Source organism: Apaloderma vittatum, unplaced genomic scaffold (assembly GCF_000703405.1).
Source record: "Apaloderma vittatum isolate BGI_N311 unplaced genomic scaffold, ASM70340v1 scaffold10041, whole genome shotgun sequence".
Lineage (NCBI taxonomy): Eukaryota > Metazoa > Chordata > Aves > Trogoniformes > Trogonidae > Apaloderma > Apaloderma vittatum.
This window is the reverse complement of record NW_009700828.1, coordinates 35829-55608: the sequence shown is the minus strand read 5'-3', so window position 1 is coordinate 55608 and position 19780 is coordinate 35829. Positions and strand designations below refer to the sequence as shown.

Genomic DNA, 19780 nt, shown 5'->3' with positions numbered 1-19780 from the left:
GCTCTGTATCTACTTACACCAGCTCAGGGAGAGAGTCACCAAGTTACTTATTAAAATAATGCCCTGAGGGATGCAGAAGTTCTTTGCTTTGAAAAAAGAGACTTTGCTGAACACAGAAATCAAAAGATAGTAATTGAAACGGATACCAAGAAAGGGAAGAGAAGTAAATTCTAAATTACTATTCCGAATTTAATTAAAATATAAAAAGTTTTTTTCAAGGCAGATGAGCTGACTTTTTCACAGAATCAGTAAGACTGTAAGGGATGTGTTGAGACAGTCTAGTCTCATAGAATCATAGAATAGTTTCAGCTGGAAGAGACCTAGAAGATCATCGAGTCCAGCCTTTGTCCCAGCCCTATCAACCTACTAAACTATGTTCCCCAATGCAACATCCATCCGTCTGTTAAACACCTCCAGGGACGGTGACTCAACCACCTCCCTGGGCAGCCTGTTCCAATGGCTGACAACCCTCTCAGTAAAGAAATTCTTCCTAATATCTAACTTTTACCTCCCCTGGTGCAATTTAAATCCATTTCCCCTTGTCCTATCACTCTCCACTAGGTAGAACAGACTAACCTCCACCTCTCTACAACCTCCCTTCAGGTAGCTGCAGAGAGCGATGAGGTGTCCCCTCAATCTCCTCTTCTCTAGACTAAACAGCTCCAGACCCCTCAGCCTTTCCTCATACGACTTGTGTTCTACGTCCCTTACTTCCCCTGTTCCAAGAAGGGACACGTAGATCAAGTTTCTCTGGCTGTTGTCCAGTCAGTTTTTTAATCTCTCCAAGCAAGGAGTCTCCACAGTTTCTCTGAGCAACCTTTCCTGTATTTCAGTTTGTGCCCATTGCTTCTTGTCCTGTCACTTGATACTAGTGATAAGTCTCTGGCTCCATCTTCTTTACCCCCTGCCCGTCAAGTAGTTAGTTATACACATGGATAAGATCCCCCGAGACTTCTCTTCTCTAAACAGACCCACCTCTCAGCCTCTTCTCATGTGCCAGAGGCTTCAATCACCTAATTATCTTGGTGGCCCTTTCTAGACTTTCTCTAGTATATCATTTTCCATCTGCTTTGTATATATTTTGGAATAATACAGACATCCATTATAGTTAAGTATGGGTTGATTTGCAGATCTTAAAGACTAAATTACCATTCCTAGTCTTAAATGAGTTGAACAGTTTAGTTTTAAAGGAAACTTAAGGTTTTCTTCTTGAGCTCATCATGGACACAATGATTCCTGTGAAACCGATGATTTGAAAAATCACTATAGTTGTACTTGGAAACATTTTACTGTGATGCTTTCTTTATTTGATTATATAAGGCATTTTTAATGATATGACAGTTGTCCAAAAATTCATGGAATGGTAAAGAGTATAGGAAGAAAATCACTTGAAGCAATCATGATGACATTGTTAACTGGACTGTAAAATTTGCTGTTGTATTTTTTTTTCCTTTTATTTAATAATTTCTGAACATAAAGCACTATTGAAAAGGCAGAGATACGTGACATGAATTGTTGAGGTAATTGCACATAGAACTGTATTTGTTATCAAAACTCATTTGTGTTTTGTGTTAGAGAGTACAGTGTTTATATTAAATTACACATGCAGGAATGGAAGTGTATTCAACTTTTTAATTGTATATATGCATTTTTAGCATCACCATAAAGTGATGCAGGTAGGTACATCGTTACATTTAGGCACGGTTCTGTGGATGGGACTTGAAGTTCCAATGACCGATTTATAATTTTATGAGTTTACAGGGATTCATCTGTTTGTGTAACTTTACAAGCTTGGTCACTTATTTTTTATGCCATTCATTAACTTCATATTTCGTAGCACAAAACCTGACATTTTATACTGCTTTCTCATATCTTTCCAGTGGTACATGATAAGCATTGTACACATCTATAATCGATGGAGAAATAGTGAAATAAGATGTTACGTGAATGGTCAGCTGGTATCCTACGGTGACATGGCCTGGCATGTTAACACAAATGATGTAAGATTTTACTTTTTTCCTTTCTTATAGCTTTTCATTTAAAAATAAATTGGAAAAGAAAAGAAGTACTATATTTCTCTGGATATTTGCAAATTTTCCACCTCTTTAAAAAAATTCTCATTTAGTCTGTCTTCCATAGCTAAGTACGTAATAAAATGTAATGTTATTGATTTTATATAGTAATATTTTTTTAGAATATTGGGGGTTTTTTGGCTATGTTTTGCGTAGTTATTTTAATCAAAATTTCAGAGATTTTATTTGGAGGGACTATTATAGCTAATGTTTTAAATATATGATACTGTGTAGATGACACTGATAAAAATGGATTAATACTTAACTTTTTCCACAGGAAAATGTGGTAGAGTTATAGATTTAGCGTGAGAAAAGTCCCTATGAAAAGCTTACTAATCCTGCAAAATGACAATCCATACTGCCAAATATACGCAAAAGTCATTTTTATATCACATTGAGTTCTGTGTTGGATTCAGGAGGAGATATTTGTTAATGGTTAAAAGATTTCTATGTTTTTGTATTATTGAGCATTATATTTTAAGTAGACTTTTTAATTGCCGTGGAACTGAGTTGCCTGAACTCTGATCTGAGTCATTTTATTTTAAGCAGTGTCTAAGTATACAATAATAATCTACTTTGGAAGGTTTGAGATACACCTGATGATGCAGAAAACTGGCACTTTTTGGATAGGAAGAGCAGGCAAAGTGATTCTCTTGTGCTTTGCCATCAGCTGAAGCTGTGCTAGACTTTTGGAGGTGCTTGCTTCATCAGATTATTACATATTTCTTATTTGTCCTTTAAAGTATAATTCTCTGTTGTTTCTGACTGCCTGTATAGGATAAGGAAGCTCTTCTGTACTTACAGAAATTAACTGTCTTTCACTAAATTCTAGGAAAGCTGGATTTGAAAAGGAAGGGTTTAGATATTAGATGTTGATTAAAGCAGGAGGCGTCTGCTTGCCCAAGCTTCTGATCATCATCCTTTGTTTTCTTGCTAGCATTTCTACTTTTAAGAAAAGGCAAGCCTTTCCATTTTTACAGAGCATGGTTTGTCCTTGGTAATCTAAAGATTTTTGCGATAGGTGAAAATGTGATGATTGAAAAGCCAGCTGAGGTCTCAGAAGATCTGGGCTGAGTTACTGGTTATATGGTGTGGGGATCTGTAATCCTTAATGATAGATGTGTAGCAGGAAGAGTGGCTCCTTCTATTCATGTTTTCTTCACAGTATTCCTTTCTACTTTCTCACAGAACAGAAGTTCAATCTTTTCTTAAGGTGGGAGTGGTTTGCCAAGTTTTGATATAAGTCTTTTAAGTTTCTTCTACGTTTTTACTTTGTCTGCTGGAGAATAGACTTATGAAAGACACGAGTTATCATTAGCTTTCTATTTTTTTGATAACTATCTTATATCAGAAATAAGAAATAGGATAGAAAGTAGGAAAAATTCGGGAAAGATATATGAATACAACTGTGTGGAAGGCATAAAAAAGAATATAGGGGAATACATTGGTGAACTCCTTAACACTGTTATGCATTAGTTAGGAAGAGAAGCTTTTGTTTTCATTGTATTAGAATTTTTGTTTCATGTGAAGGTTGAGTTGTTAAAAGTATTCACTTGAAATGTCTTGAGTGATAATCTGCCTTGTTAACTTCTACCTTCATACCCTTCCACTTGGGTGAAACTTTAGTTTCATGCAAGAAGACAAGAAAATACCATACCATAATAGCTTTGGGGGGGAAAAAAAATGCAAGTCAGCCAATCTTTCTTCTTTCTTTTCATTAGAAGTTGTGCATATCTATTTGTGTAGATTTTACCAATAATTTTAACAGTACTGGTACTAATTTTAACAGACTGAAAATAGAGAGGGACAGGAGTTGTGTATTTTTGACTAAGTGCATCTTAGTCTTTCTAGTCTTCTCTTGAGATGTAGTGTTTAAAACACTAAATATAATGAAGGCAAGATTTATCAGTTACTCACTGTGTTAAACTCACCACTGAACAAAATGCATTATGATTAAATATCTTTTAGACTGATAAGACATTCATTAGATTTGAATTATCGAGTTTAAGATTAGGGGACTGAGTTGAATTTATAGGGTTTTAAAACATAGGTTTTTTCCTTGGTAGAGACTGTGTATGCATTTTGGGTTTTTTTCTCAGATTAATCTTTCATTGCAATTCTCTTATATTTTATGCCATTTTTTCAATATCTACTGTTTACCTCTTGCATCCGAACAAGAACTGAGTTTTATCTCACTCTACAATTCTTGTGTGTACCCTGGAAGACACTGAAGTAAAGATGCAGGTGACAAAAAGGGTAAAAGCTTTAAAAATATGGTGATTTTTTAAATTTTTAATGATTTTTTTCTTGCATTATGTCTAATTCATTCTTATTTGTACCAAGACATGAAGTCACTGCATCCTTAACTGTTTCTGTAATATGGGCAGCAATATATAGCATATTACCTATGGCATATTAGTCATTAAGGCTTCATATCTGTATTCTTCACGAATGTGTGTTGTCTTAATAAACATGTTTTTTTCTAGGGGTTTGCAAAATATGCCATTTATGCAAAACTCTGAATCACTCAAACACTAAGATTTTTCATTTTATTGAAGGTACCTCCCAATATTAAAAATGCTGCACAGTGTTGAGGCCAAATGTTAGAGGGAAGGTATGAGCGTGGATGGAAAAAGGGAATACACTATAAACTTCTTTGTGTAGCTCTTTTAGCTGTGAATGCTACGGGTACAATTTCCATAGAGCCATTTTTGGCTCCAAATTAATAACTACTATTTAATGAAATATAAAAACGATAGCAATGCTGATGTTGATTGTGTTAGGGTTCTACACAAGATGCAGTAGCTAGTGGTAAGTAATTCATTAAGTTTCTATTCCAGAAAAATATAGCTGGAGATTATGACAAAAACATGAAGTGAAATGCATAGCAGGGTTTAACATAATCACATGTGTAATTGTGGGCTGGTCAGTAGTCATGATCAGCTCTGTATGCTTTATGGAGATAATTATTTTTAAGGGATCGAATACACTTGGAGATGGAAGATAAATTGGAAGAGTTTGACTACTACAGCTGTTAGGAATTTTCCCCAGTTATGGGAAGTAACACAAGAGCATAAAACTTCAAGCTGTAGAATATGGAGATACTGCGGTTTGGTGGAAGATTTTTGTTCATATACCTGGATGAAGATGAACTTGATGATGTCCTGACATCTTTCACATCACTTTACATTTCCATTGTTCATACTAAATAAAGTACATGGGAGCCAAGGAAGCCGAGAGAATAGCCTCACAAAGATTCTTCTTCTTCGTCTTGTTGTCCACTTGTCCTGCGTCTTGTTTTCCAGTTTCCCAGATCTTTATTCTAGTGAGATAAATTCTAAACTTTGTTTCCTCTGAAAGCCTTTTTTCTTGGACGCACCAGAAAAACTTAAAGTAATTCTTGCAAATGAATAGACGGAGACCTGCAGAAGGTCTTTGTGCAGAGGGATACTTGTTGGAAGGAGGAATGGAAAATAACAGCCCTTGTGACTGTGAAAGAACATGGAAGAGGGGATTGAGGACAAACCAAATCATTATAGGCTGTAGTCATAGAGGAAGACTGTGCACCAGTTGCAAAACAGAAATAATCATATTTCTAGGGTTTTTTTCTCCTAGTGGTGTTTAGTTCTGTTAGCACAACAGTGAAAGAAAAGTGCATTTCAGCACGTGCTTTTGTGTATTAGCGGGAGTTCTACTTATAATTAGAAGGAACTTCAAGGAACTTCAAGGTTTTCATATTTACTAGAAGGCAATAGGAAAGGTTGTTTAGTATTTGGATGTACTGTTCTAATTGTCTCTGTGTAATGTTGAACAGTTAATAAAAATCAAATTCTAGCAGCCAGTCATAACAGTATTGTAATACTGACCTGTAAAACAGTTCATGCTGCTATACTCAAAATGAAGTTGTTCACTATAGGTACTGAAGTAGTGATTGATTGATTGATTTTCTTAATTACAATCTGCCTTTACTTTTTGGCTGTACATGAGTTTTATTTTGTTGTGTAGTTTGTGCAACTAAACTTCATTAACATTGCCTCTTTCTGATACAGAGCTATGATAAATGTTTTCTTGGCTCTTCGGAGACTGCTGATGCTAATAGAGTGTTCTGTGGCCAGCTTGGAGCAGTGTATGTGTTCACTGAAGCACTCAACCCAGCACAGATTTTTGCAATACATCAGTTAGGACCTGGATATAAGGTAATAGTGGATTTAAAAAATGTAAAACTGGAAAAAGAAAGTAGCTGATAGATACAGTTGGAAGATATGTGTGCATGTATTTATTCCTCTAAGGATCATGTAGAGCTATGTGAATTGTTTTCAGAAAAAGAGGAGTATTTCTTCAAGTATCCTAACTAAGCTTAATTGCCACCAGCATTTTCAAAGATGCAAGTTGTTTCTTTAAAGCATGGCTGAAACATGTTTGTATGTGAGATTTATGACTTTGGGTCATGATCAGATTAAAGCAATTTTGTATTTGGTGTACTTAATACCAGGGGCATTACTTTCTTCTCTACTATTTGTGTTTAAAACCTGACTTAAGGCAAATTACCATTCAACAAGAGATAATAAACCAGTTCTGTTCAAATGCACATTTTCAAACAGTTCTGCTGAAGTAGAAGTTGAGCTTTTTGCTCCTATGTTTTTCAGTGACATTTGGGAGACAGTTTGGACAAATTATGGTGCGTGTGTAAACTTGGATCTCTAGTACGAGTAATCAGTTATGTCTTGGAATGGCTGTGTATAGTATTATTTCATCAAGAAAAACAACTCACATACTTTGCAGAAGTCTGCAGAAACTGCCTAGTGGAGAAGGCTTGAGAATTAATCTAACCCAAGTTTGAATATCTGCCATCAATTATTCCCAAATTTTCTTTTTCTGATTTGTTAATTTTCAGTCTCATCTGAAGTAGACTTTTGGGTTTTTTATTGTTTTTTTATTGTATGTCATATACTCTGCAAATAAAAACTTGTAAAACTAGTAAGTAAAAATCAGCATTTATATTCTAATGATATTAATGTAGTGTGCTGAAAATGATGGCACTAAACCATTTGATGACAGCTAACATGACAGTGATAGTTGAAAATATATTTTATGGTATGTATGTAGTGTGACTAGCCAAGTACATGTCAAGGTTACCTGGAAAAGAGGAAGTCTGTTGCATACTGTTGATGGTTAAAACCTGCCTTAAAACTAAAAGTATTCAATCAGTCAAGAGAAGTGTATCAACTGTGCAAGCAAGGAGTACTTTATTCCAAACTTAATACCATATTTTATTTGAACAAACATTTTTGCAAATGATTTTTCATCATACAAAAGAAAGAAAAGTAATCCTATACTACTTAATAATAAATGTAGGAAATCTTTATAAATTTATAAAGTTCTGAGATTTGCAGCTACATACTGTAGCAATATTAAATAATTTGTTTCCAGAAGTGAAAATCATTTGTTTTGTGAGTATTGAAGGAGTTCATAAGGCATACACGCTTTCACGCTAAATGTCATCTCCAGAAGTTATTGCACTAACCCTATTACACTGTTTCGAGATTACTTTGTTTGATTCATAGGCTTCCCTTAAACTACATTTCTTCACACTTGTGGCTTCTTACTGATTTTGTGTAGTGTCAGTTAGATTAAATTAATACTTTGGGGATATTCTTCTTTGATATATCATGGGTTTAGGTTTAGGTTGTATTCCCAGCAGAGTTAAAGCCTCCTTCCTCTCTAAAGTAGTTTCTGAAAGTATATTTTACTAATAGCTGTTTAAAAGAGCAGGTTCCTAGAGCAGGTCGCTAGAAATAATGCTATTTCTGTCTTTAACTTCCAAACTTCCAAAATGAAAAAAAGAACAGAACCCTTTTTCTCACTTCCTTCCAACCCAAGATCTACGCACAACCAATACCAAGAACCACATCCTGTAATTTAGACATCTCAGGGCGCTGACTGTGTGCCTGTTTCATGTCTCAGTTATGTTGATTTCTGTAAATTCTTTCAGGTTCTGTGTACACACAAATTTCCATCATTTCAGAACACTTCAGTATGGTATATCATAGTCCAAGGGAGCCTCAGTTGACACGTAGCTCAAATTGGTGCAGTCAGAGATCATATCCTTGCTCTTATCTAGCTTGTTGATGCAAACTGGCCTTTCAGAAACATAAGCAGTTCACACGTCCTGTTCGTTCTAATGGTTGGTACTGCTATACAACTGGGAGAATCAACTGTTCAACTTTTCAAAAAAAGCAACTATTCTAGATGCATTGTGAACTCGGATTGTGCCAAAGCTTTTCTCCTCAAGGAGGGTTATTCAAAATACTTGAGAATTTTTGGGAAGTGTCTTCATACAGGTGTTTTGTCTTTCCTACGACTGTCTGTGGTAGTTCCTTTGATTTTCAGTTCTTACTTTAGTCCATTATTTCCATGATTCTGATTATTGTGGAACATTTTAACATAGAAACAGTTCATAATGCTTCAAAGCTGGCCTTGGTCAACATGTCCTTCTGAATATATTTAGTTGTAACCAGCACGCCTTAATATTAAAAAATATGGATTAATAAAATAGATAGTTTACTTTGAAATACTAAATTTTCAATTGTAGGAAAAGACCTACTTTTTTTTGAACAACAAATGTTACATTGATTGTGTGAGTTGTGATATTGAAAAGCTGCCACACAGTAACTACTGAACAAAAGTGACACATAATCAGACTTTTAAGATGGAGGAGAGGAAAATACCCTGTTATTAGAACTACGAAAGTTGCTTCTTTCCTGCGAAGTCTTCCTGAATTCATCCATAAAGTATCTTCAAATTTTTAATTATCTTTAGTAGAAACATAGTAGAATTCAATACTTGCATTCCCAGGGTTTATCCATAACAAAGCCTGCTCATTCTGAGTCTTGCATTTGCTGAACAGGACTTTTAGCTACTATGGTGACACATTCTGTTGCTAGAGCTTGCAGAAAGAAAAAAGGAAATGAGAGCAGGATCCTTGCTCTCACTGTGGTTTTTTTGCTACCCATCGTACAGACAGCAAAGAAGAGAGAGAAACGGACCTCAGCTGAGATCCTGAGGATCTTATAAACATAGAATAGAGGAGCAAGGAAGGTAATGTGAGTTTGTTCTCGATCAGTGCTGCAATCTTTTTGTCATGTGCAAAGCTTAGAGTAAAAATGCATTCATGAATGCATGTAGAAACATACAGAAAATACCCTTGAAAATTCCCATTTGCTTAAGCCAATTATATAGCACAAGATAATTTTTTTAATGTATGATTGCAGAACCTGCAATAGCAAAATGGGTTAAATGGTAAATCAGAAAGCAGCACTCTACTAAAGGAAAGGTGAGAGCTCCTCATGTTTAACTAGTGGTCCTGATCAAGCACAGCTGCTTTTATGGGAGAAGACAGTGCTACAGTAATTCTCAGTTCTGTCTGTTCCCTCTTGCATTCCTGTAAGAGCAACAGTGATTCTTTATACCTTCTCTATGGATCTTGTACATATTTTAACCATATATAGAATATGTAAAATTTTATGCTCTCTTTTGCTGTCTTTGTGTCCCAACACTGCTTGTGCCAGATCTCAAAGTTGCATTCCTTCAGTGACCAGTAACTAACCATTTACAAATTGAGCTTACACACTTGACAGCCTCTGCTATCCTCCTGTGGCTGTATTTTCCCAAGTCTCCAGCACAGTATGTGTATACTGAATTTCTTTTCTCTTTCTGTAGATTAATGTTAGTAATAAAGGAGTATCATATATCAGAATTCGTAGCTATTTTTTCCATTTAGTTATAATCATCTTCTGAGTAGGGGACTTTGATAAAAGAATGTCCCTTTAATTATTGTTTTTCTCAAAAAAAAAGTGGGGCAGCATTATATTGATTCATACTTGATTTGTGCCTGACTTTCAAATAGTAATCTCTGATAAATTCTTGAAGTATAATAAACACTGAAAACTTGGAGGTAGATTGAAGCCAAAATTGGTTTATAAACCTGGTTTTACTCTAAATTAAACAGTTTACAAAGTAGCAAAATTTCATGGTATTGAAATTATACACATTTTGTGTTGAAGCACTTTGAAATGTTTCATATGGCAAAGTTATGAAAAACTATATAGAGTATATAGTAAAACATTCTGAGCTTTGTAATCTGAAAAAGCCTAGAGACATGAAAAATTTTCCACATAAGAAGTGTTTTCATTTAGTAAAATGCCAAAATATAGTACATGCAGAATGTAGGTATCTTTGGAAATCAATGAAATCACTAAATTGTTTCTTCTCTGCAGAAAGTGCACAGAAATTTTTCTGTATGGTTAAAAATGTCCTCTGGGAAGAAATATATCATCACCTTCCTCAGGACAAATCTGTAATCTGTAGCAGTCATTTCCTGATAAGTGAGATGCAGCCAGCTGTATCAACAGAGAGAGCCAACTCGCAAACTCTGAGCATAATGCTTATTCTTTGGGTTTTTCTGCTTCAGGAAGTAGCGTGGCACAATAGGAATGCATTTCTAGATTAAAACATTTGGTAGAGGCCTGAATAGCCACAGTGTGTTTATTTGGGGGTTGTTATTTCGGGTTGGTTGTAGTCTGATCCTTTGGGCTGAACGATTACTACCAGTTGGAGGATATTTGAGTTTCAGCCAAAAGGAAGTCTCTTTGGTTCTGAGCAATATGAACAGAGCAGTAAGTGGGGATCACTGGGAATTTCCCTACTAAGTGGACTCCTAACCCAAACGCAAAGCACAGAAGAGCAGAATGGTTGAGGCTGTTGGAAGGCACCTCTGGAGCAATCTGGTCCGACTCACCTGCTCAGGCAGGGCTGCCTAGATCCAGCTGCCCGCAACTGTGTCCAGATGGCTTTTGAATATCTCTAAAGGTCAAGATTCTACCACCTTGATGGGCACCCTCGTAGTGAAAAAGTGTTTCCTGATGTTCAGAGTGGACCTCCTGTGTTTCAGTTTGTGCCCATGGCCTCTGATCCTGTCACTGGGCACCACTGGGAATTGCTTTAGCCTCCCTTCAGATGTTTATACAAATTGATGAGATCCCCATCCGAGGCTTCTTTTTTGCAGGCTGAGCAGTCCCAGCTCTCTCAGCCTTTCCTCAATGGAGAGATGCTTCAGTCACTTAGTGGCCCTTCAATGGACTCTCTCCAGTACTCTCTTGTTCTAGAGAGCCCAGAACTCCAGATGGGGCCTCATCAGTGATGAGTAAAGGGGAAGGATCACCTCTCTCAACCTGCTGGATACCCTCCTCCTAATGCAGCTAAAGAAAACGTTATCCTTTGCCAAAGGTAGCTTAAACCACTGACTTCAGCCCTACCTTCTTGCATTCTCTGTTATGGTACCTGCATCTCATACATCTTCAGCATGGCATTGCTGCCTCCCTTCTGCTTGCTATCACCAAGCATGGGCCAGGGCTGGCGGACAGATCTGCTCCAAGGGTTCTCCAGCAGTCGGGTGCCCAGTCTATTCAGTGCACATCAATCTTACGACCCTTATACAAACGGATGCTTGTCACAAGACCTTATATTGCCATGTGTCAGTCACTTGAGTGGATGTGCTTTCCCATCATTGGGCTGTAAGCAAGAGAATTATGTCAGGGTTTCCAGCAGCCTTGAGAGCTCTCTAACAACTGGATGGGTTTTATGGGTTTAAGAAATCAATAAGATGAAAAGAGCAGCTGCTGGCCTAGAAGTTGCCTATTTTAATTCTTCTAACCTGAATAAACAAAACCCTAGCGATAGTACTTTCAATAGTTTCATGATATAGGATTTCTTACTGTGTGTGGGGTGGGATGGAAAGATTTGGTAGGACCAGATACAATTGTGATGGCTACATGCAGTGAAAACAAGCAAAATTATTCACCATTAACCTCAGTAACTTCTTATTTTATTATATTAGAAATATAACGTTAGCTATATATTGCATTAAATTGTAGTAATTTTTAACAAATTTGGTTTATTTATTTCAATATAGCATTGTATGTTACTACTAGTTGTCTTTTCACTACCGTCAAATGATTGTTACATGCAAAAATAGTTATGTGCCAAGTAAATCTGACAGCACTTTGCAGAAAGGCAAAAAACCTTATCTCCTTGTGCTTGATTGATTTGTCAGTGTTGCCAGAAAAGCTAGTTTTAGATCAGATATGAATCACGATATGTTTATGAATAACAGAAGTTTTCAGTCTTCCCTTGTGTAAGCTTTGAGTTTGAGAATCACTAATTGGAAATGTGGCATTCATAATTTTAGTTAGATTTTTGGTTTAGTCTAAGTAGCTTATTTATATAAAATCCTGACCGTTAATGAAAAAAGTTTTAATGCTATTTAAAAATAACCGTTACTTTAATCAAAATTGTATAGGATTTGATATTCTAATTTGAGTGAGTTTATGTAAAATAAAATATGTTTAATTTCTTCTTTATTTCTAGTGTGTCATATGCTTAGTTTTTTATTTTAACGTATTTATAGCTGTTTAGTGTGATAACTTTCTTTCAGATACTTTCTTCTGAAAGTTGTTAGCAATAATGCTGAAAGGAGGGAGAAATAATACTACATAAAATACCAAAAATTATTTTGACATGTTGATGTGGGGTAGAGCAAGTTAAAAAACCAAACAAACGAACAGCAGAAGTCTCACTGTTCAATAGCATTAAACTAATGGAAAATTAAACCCAATTTTTGCAGTTTCTATATTCTTTCTATACTTTCTGCATATTTTGTGGCAAGGATTTTGTCTAAAATATTTACTTTATAAAACTTGTGTTTGTTTTTTTTTTTCAGAGCACATTCAAATTTAAATCAGAGAGTGACATTCATCTGGCTGAGCACCATAAACAAGTGCTATACGATGGGAAACTTGCAAGTAGCATTGCTTTTACTTATAATGCGAAGGCTACTGATGCTCAGCTATGCCTTGAATCCTCACCAAAGGAAAATCCTTCCATTTTTGTACACTCCCCTCATGCTCTTATGCTTCAGGTTCGTGATACTAAATTGATGTTCTGTGATTACTGTTACCTCGACATTATTTGGAAGAGAGGACTTGTGTGCTACTGTACAAAGAGATGGTTATTCTGTATTATTTCAGCTTTTAATATACCTATCATTTGAACTGTTCTTTCCTTGCTCACTTTCTAGAGAAAAAAAATTGTTATTTTTTCACTAAGAAATATAAAGCATAATTTGTCATTATACTGAAGCTTTTCTGTTTAATGTTTGCCTTTTAGTACAGTGATTATAATTGAAACATAAATGATGAAACTGAGATAAAACAAGTCTGGTTAAGTTTGCACTCAATTCAGTGTGAAAGTGTTCCCAATTTAAGCTTGTAACTGTCCTTTTAAATTGAGATTAACTGAGTTTTTTCCTTTTTTTTTTTCTTAATTTTATTAATTACAGGACGTGAAAGCTATCGTAACCCACTCCATTCACAGTGCAATTCATTCCATTGGAGGCATTCAAGTTCTTTTTCCTCTCTTTGCCCAGTTAGACAATCGGCAGCTGCACGACAGTCAGGTGGAAACAACAGTGTGGTAAGCTTTTATCAAGCAAAATAAATACAAAATTAAGCTAAGGATATTTCCATTTGTGTTGTAGGAATGTTTGATTTGTTCTCCTTTGTAAATGCCGTGACTTACATTTTACCATTTTTTTGCTTGAAAATAGTACTTTTACAAAGTAGTTTACTGTAGAGATGTGTAATACAATTTACACATCTTGTGAGATTCCAGATGGAATTGGCATAAAATTGATTGGATTAAATAATGAATTCAAATCACTCTGAAGTCTAAGGGTAGTTTTGTGACATTCTTGCAACTTTTAAGAGAAACCAATGTGCTTTTACTTGACAGAGCAATGTTGCTTACTTTCTCAAAGTCTCTCATTAGAATTAATATTTAATAATATTTAAAATTAATGAAAGATATCTATTGCATATTCATGCATGATCAGAAAGTCATAGAGATATGTTCGGTTATTTCAAGGCCATGTTACAATTGCAACAGTAACTGGGGACACACCAAGAGAGTTTTAAACAGGGATGCACAAAGTCTCTGCTCTGATGCTGTGGAAGTAACCCGTAGGTTGAAAAAGGACTGCACAGAAATTTGATGAATGATTTCGCATGTAACCTCCAACAGACTGCTTAGGTGTCTGTCAGTACCCATGATGACTTATCAAAGCTAGCTCAGGTCTAGTTATTTTTGCAAAGAATATCTCTTACCATCAGCTTGTCAGGGAAGGCTCCTATTCTGGTGGCAACACCAGATGTCTAAACTTGTCAAAACAAAATGTGTGGCCAAAACCTTTGGAAGTAACAAAACTGAAAAGGTGATACTGAAGAAGTGGCTCAGTGTAACCAAAACCTGGTAGAAAACAATGTTCTAGCAGCATGAGCTGACTCTTGTATTTGAATAGATTTTTAATATAGCTGCATAATTCAGAGTACATAGCTTATTTTCCTGCTTAGAATACTCTTCTATTAATTATTATGGATGTTTCCTATTGCACTAGATAATTCAGTAATAAATTATTTAACTGAAAAAAAATTTTAGTATTATTTAGTATTATGTTAGTATTATTTAGTATTATCTTGACAATAATTTTGGAAAAAAAAACCAAAACAAAAACTCAATGTTATACGTTGGTACAATTTCTCCTGAAAGATCATTTGTCTCAATCTAATTTAAGAAGTTAATCAATTTGGTGAAATTTTGTCAGTCATATGCTTTTTCCTTTTAGTAACTCAAATATATGTAGTTAAGATGGATGCTGTTTTTTATTTCTGTAGTGTGAAAAGTTAATGCTTTTCATGTTTTAGAGGTTATATTAGAAGTAATACTACAGTTTTAAAAATAACAAATTCTACTTCCAAACAGTATAGTGGTGCAAATTATTTCATACATTGTTAAAGACAGAAAAGCCGGTTGTGTATTGTGTAATGTTCATGTGGGATATTTACCTTTTTGTGTCTGTTTTCCAGTATAACCTTTGCATTGAAGTATTGTGTCGTACTGGGGATAGAAAAAACCAATACTTTGTTTGAAATAAATTTGGAAAAAAAAATCCATGTATGGTTTTATTTACTGGCACAGCAGTAGGCAAAAATACTGTATTTGAATGTAAGGAAAATTGTATATGTATGTGCCCATACATATGAATAAAATATGTGTTAAATTCATTAATGAGCTGAGTATATAATAAATGATAATGCAGTAACTAGGCCTGTTGAAAAAATGCAGAGCTAATGTAATGTAAGTTTTGTAAGTCCAGATAAAGACTGATTCTTCCCAAGTGTGTGGTCTTTCCAGTGAATGAGAACATTCATGAAATTCAATTTAAAATGTACAGAACATTTCTGGAGTTACTTGAACTGTAAGAAGGAAAAAAATGTTCTTGAATAAATCAACACATTTCTTCTATAATTAGATTATATTATAAAAAGAGATCTGAAATTCATTATGCTGTATGATTGTACAAATGTATAATACAATGAGATGTGATCCTAACTCAAGAACATATTCAAAAGATTTTTAAGCAAATGGCTGCTGGATGTGACTTACATGTTGAATTGCCATAGTTTTAGTGTATGTGCATTATTTTGTTGTATTTAATCTAATTGGATATAGATGCTGAGAAAAATAGTGGTTTAGGTAGGCAAGAAGTAGGCAAATAAAGGAATGCAAGATTTCTAGAGGCAAAGAATAGAGATAATGGGGAAAGGGGGCTAAACATGAAAGACAATGCTACGTTTAAAATACAGTTGTGGAATGGAATAAGGGAAGAAGCCTTTCTTTCTTACCCTTGTTTTTTAGACTATTCTCTCTTTGTTCATTTCCAAAATGCAGTTGTTGAACTGTACCTGATACTTCTGATGTATCTGATGATCTGTATGATACTTTTATACCCTGCTTACCCATGAAATTGTAGCTACAGCAGCAACAGAGTGCTGCACCACTGCTTTCTGAAAAGGAGTTGGTGTTCAGCCATTATGATTATGTATTTTTATAAGCAGTTGTTCTTTATGTCACTTTGCCAAAACTCAAGCATCTAGATGGCACTTGATGACAATAGGCCATTATGTTTGTAAAGCCTTACTATGGAGTTTATTTCTTTCTGGTGGCCAGCTGAGGAGACTCTCAAGTTGTCCATTGAGTAGCTCTGCTGCTTTTTGTCTTTATGTGTTCCTGGGAGGTGGGAAGTATAAATAGCTGATTATCCCAGTGTAAGTGCTCTAGGTTTGCAGACTACTTCTAAGTATCCTTCTCACCTCCTTCTCTACTGGGCATATCAAAATCTCTGTAATAAGTTCAAGAGTCTCAATTATTTGTTTGTTTATTTAACATTAGAAGGGGTTTGTTGACAGGAGTATGAGAGAACACGTTTTTTAATCATCTTGATCTGCTTCCAATTTTAATATTTTCTAAATTAATAGATCTGTTGTAAATAACTTTAAATTATAAACCTGAGTGATGTGAATATTGCAACTTTCTGCTTTAATGGTATTCTTTGTAAATGTTCTTATTCCTATAGTATTGTATATTCCTGTGTGCCTTCTCTACATCTTCCATGAAACTAAGTATTGAAATAACCTACAGTTCTGCTTTTGAAGCACTGTGTGGATTCTCATGCTCTCATACACTGAAATTAAAGTAATGGAAACTGAGTGAATATCTTAAGTATATTTTCTTAGGTTAAGTGATGCACCTGTTACTCGAGAGAGTGGTTCTTCAGCTTGAACGCCAAGACTGCTACTTTTCATCCTGCTTTTCACTACTCTGATTAGAATAGAAAATTTATCAGTTTAGGTCAATAGGGTGTTTATATAATAGAAAGAAATATAGAGTGCTTGTGGTGGGTTGACCCTGGCTGGATGCCAGGTGCCCACTTAAAGCCACTCTGTGATTCCCCTCCTCAGCTGGACAGAGAACAGAAAAATATAACAAAAAGTTGAGATAAGGACAGGGAGAGATCACTCAGCAATTACCATCACTGGCAAAACAGTCTCAACTCAGGGAAAATAGTTTCTTTTATTAGCAATCATATCAGATTAGAATAAGGATAAATAAAATTGAATATTAAAAACACCTTCACACCCCCTTTCCCCCCCCCCCCCTTTCTTTCTGGGCTCAACTTCACTGCTGATTTATCTACCTTCTCTCCCTGAGCAATGCAGGCTGGGGAGGAATGAGGATTGTGGTCAGTTCATCACACATGGTCTCAGCCACTCCTTCCTCCTCAAGAGGAGGACTCCTCAGAGTCTTCCCCTGCTCCTGTGTAGGGTCCCTCCCATGGAAGACAGACCTTCATGAACTTCTCCAACATGAGTCCTTTCCACAGGCTGCAGTTCTTCATGAACTGTCCCAACATGGGTCCTTTCCACTGGGTGCAGTCCTTCAGGAACAAACTACTCTAGTGTGAGTCCACCATGGGATCACAAGTCCTGCCAACAAACCTACTCCAGCATGGACTTCTCTCTCCATAGGTCCACAGGTCCTGCCAGCAGCCTGCTCCAGGGTAGGCTTCCTACATGGTCGCAGCCTCCTTTGGGCATCCACCAGCTCTGATGGGAGGTCCTCCACGGGCTGAAGGTGGATATCTGCTCCACCATGGATCTCCATGGGCTGCAGGTGAACATATTCTCTCTTCTCTCCAGCTGCAGTTTTGATTACACAGGTTTTATTTCCCCTTCCTAAATTCATTATCCCAGAGATGCTACCACTGTCATTGGTGGTCTCAGCCTTGGCCAGCAGTGGGTCCATCTTGGAGCCAGCTGGCATTGGCTCTATCAGACATAGGGGAAGCTTCCAGCAGCTTCTCACAGAAGCCATTCATGTAGGCCCACACTACCAAAGCCTTGCCACACAAACCCAATATAGTGCTTTTTCCTGTTATGATATTGTTGTTACCTTTGATTATACAACATACGTAATGTGGTAGGGAGGACCTGCTTTTTTCACCTGTGGTCTCTCATATATGTTTTTGAATTTATTTGGGTCTACAGAGCACCGACAGACTGATTTTGACAAGGTATTAGGTGTGCTATCTTTGACATCGACCCAATTCCATAACAAAATAAATAACAGGTGTTAATGCACATGATTGTTGCTTTGGACTGTACCATTCTGGGTAAATATTTGAAGGTAGAAGGAGCTGCAGCTGTTTACTTAAATAGATTAAGGCATTCCAAGAATTCTTTTACATACTTATTCTAGAATTTACTGACTGGATTTGCTAGGTTGCGTATAGTATGCAATAAAAATTAAAAATAATTTTGTTGTGTATCGTACCAAATAAATGCATGCCTAGGCTAGTCTTGACTTTCTTAAGGGTGATATAGGCACACACCTGAAATTTTTATCAAAGTAAATGTAAGCATCTTTTCAATCAAGGTTATTACTGATGTTTTCACTCTTTAATATAGGTAGCCCTGCTACAGCATATGTTGCCTTACAGAGTGCTCTTGTAAGTCAGTGAAATGGAAACACTGATGAGGGTGATGATAATATTTCAGTTCCTGTTCATCTTCTCTTGTAAATGTTTTATGTATTTTGCTTTGATCAATTAATATCTTCTACTCATTTTTTTGGTATATTTTTTAGATTCAGATGATGACTTTTGGGATTCCTATCTGTAATTAGTGGGATTGCTACATTTGCTTTTAGACAGATGAATAGTTGGATAGGAAATAGGCATTTTTTTTATCAGTTTCCACAGACAGGAAATAGCTCAGCATGGTCATAGAATCATAGAATGGCTCGGTTTGGAAGGAACCTTAGAGATCATCTAATCTAACCTCCCTGCAGTGGGCTGGGATGTCCGTCAACTAGACCAGGTTGTTCAAGGCCTCATCCATTTGACAGGAATTACATTTTGATGTTTTGAATTTTTAATTAGCTTAATGTGAAAAATTTGTGCATTTCCAATAATTCTTCATGATGTCATTAGTTTGACTGAATTTATCTTTGAGATCATAGCAGCAAATAAGAATGCCAGGTAGTATCCTACTTACCTAACCTGTCCTCTCCTACTGTCTTCCAAGAATTTTTTGTTTGCACAGCTGGCCCAAATATGTAAACTTGAGAGTAGATGTGAAAGTCAGCCTTTCTGAGGCTGTTACATTTACTTTTGTGCCTCCAGTAGAGAGCCAAGGTCCCAATCCATCGCTGCCTCCAGTCAACAATTTAGAGTTTGCTGAGTTGGGTGGTGATAAACCCTCCCCTCGTGCATTTCCGAGGAAAAAAGGCTGAATATCACACCTGAAATTCACATCTCTAGTATAACCTAGCTGTCCTCAGATGAAATCAGTTGTACTGGCATTAATTGTGGGTGTGTCATTTTCCTTAATACCACTTTATCTGTTTATGCTAAGATTGGTTTTCAAAAGTTACCATATTAACATTCTCTGATTGAGTTAATCATATGATCCTCTTGTCTTATTTTGGAGAAACTAGAAATACAAATCAAATTAATTTGTAAAGGATCCGTCCCAAACATAATCAGAAAGAACAAATACCTGCATAATTCTCTTTCATGTAGCCTCTTCAAGTTAATCATCTGTTATAAATCAACATACTTGTATCTTTATAGTTATGTGCCTACTTTAATTAAAAGTGCCTTTTTTGAGGGACAATCAAGATAACTTTCTAGTAGACAGTCCAAGATGAAACTTAAATTAAGGTAAATTTTTCAGAGAAAACTATAATGGGAAAGA

At 35.9% G+C, this 19780-nt stretch overlaps 1 protein-coding gene across 1 annotated transcript in view; it reads left to right on the top strand.

Moving 5' to 3' along the window:
* NBEA (neurobeachin) overlaps positions 1–19780 on the top strand; it is a gene marked incomplete at both ends in the record, with an annotated part of 78991 nt that overhangs the window by 24843 nt on the left and 34368 nt on the right. Inside the window, 4 exon segments of the mRNA XM_009878887.1 lie at positions 1881–2000; positions 6122–6268; positions 12850–13047; positions 13468–13601. Of these exon segments, the coding sequence (XP_009877189.1) occupies positions 1881–2000; positions 6122–6268; positions 12850–13047; positions 13468–13601 (599 nt within the window).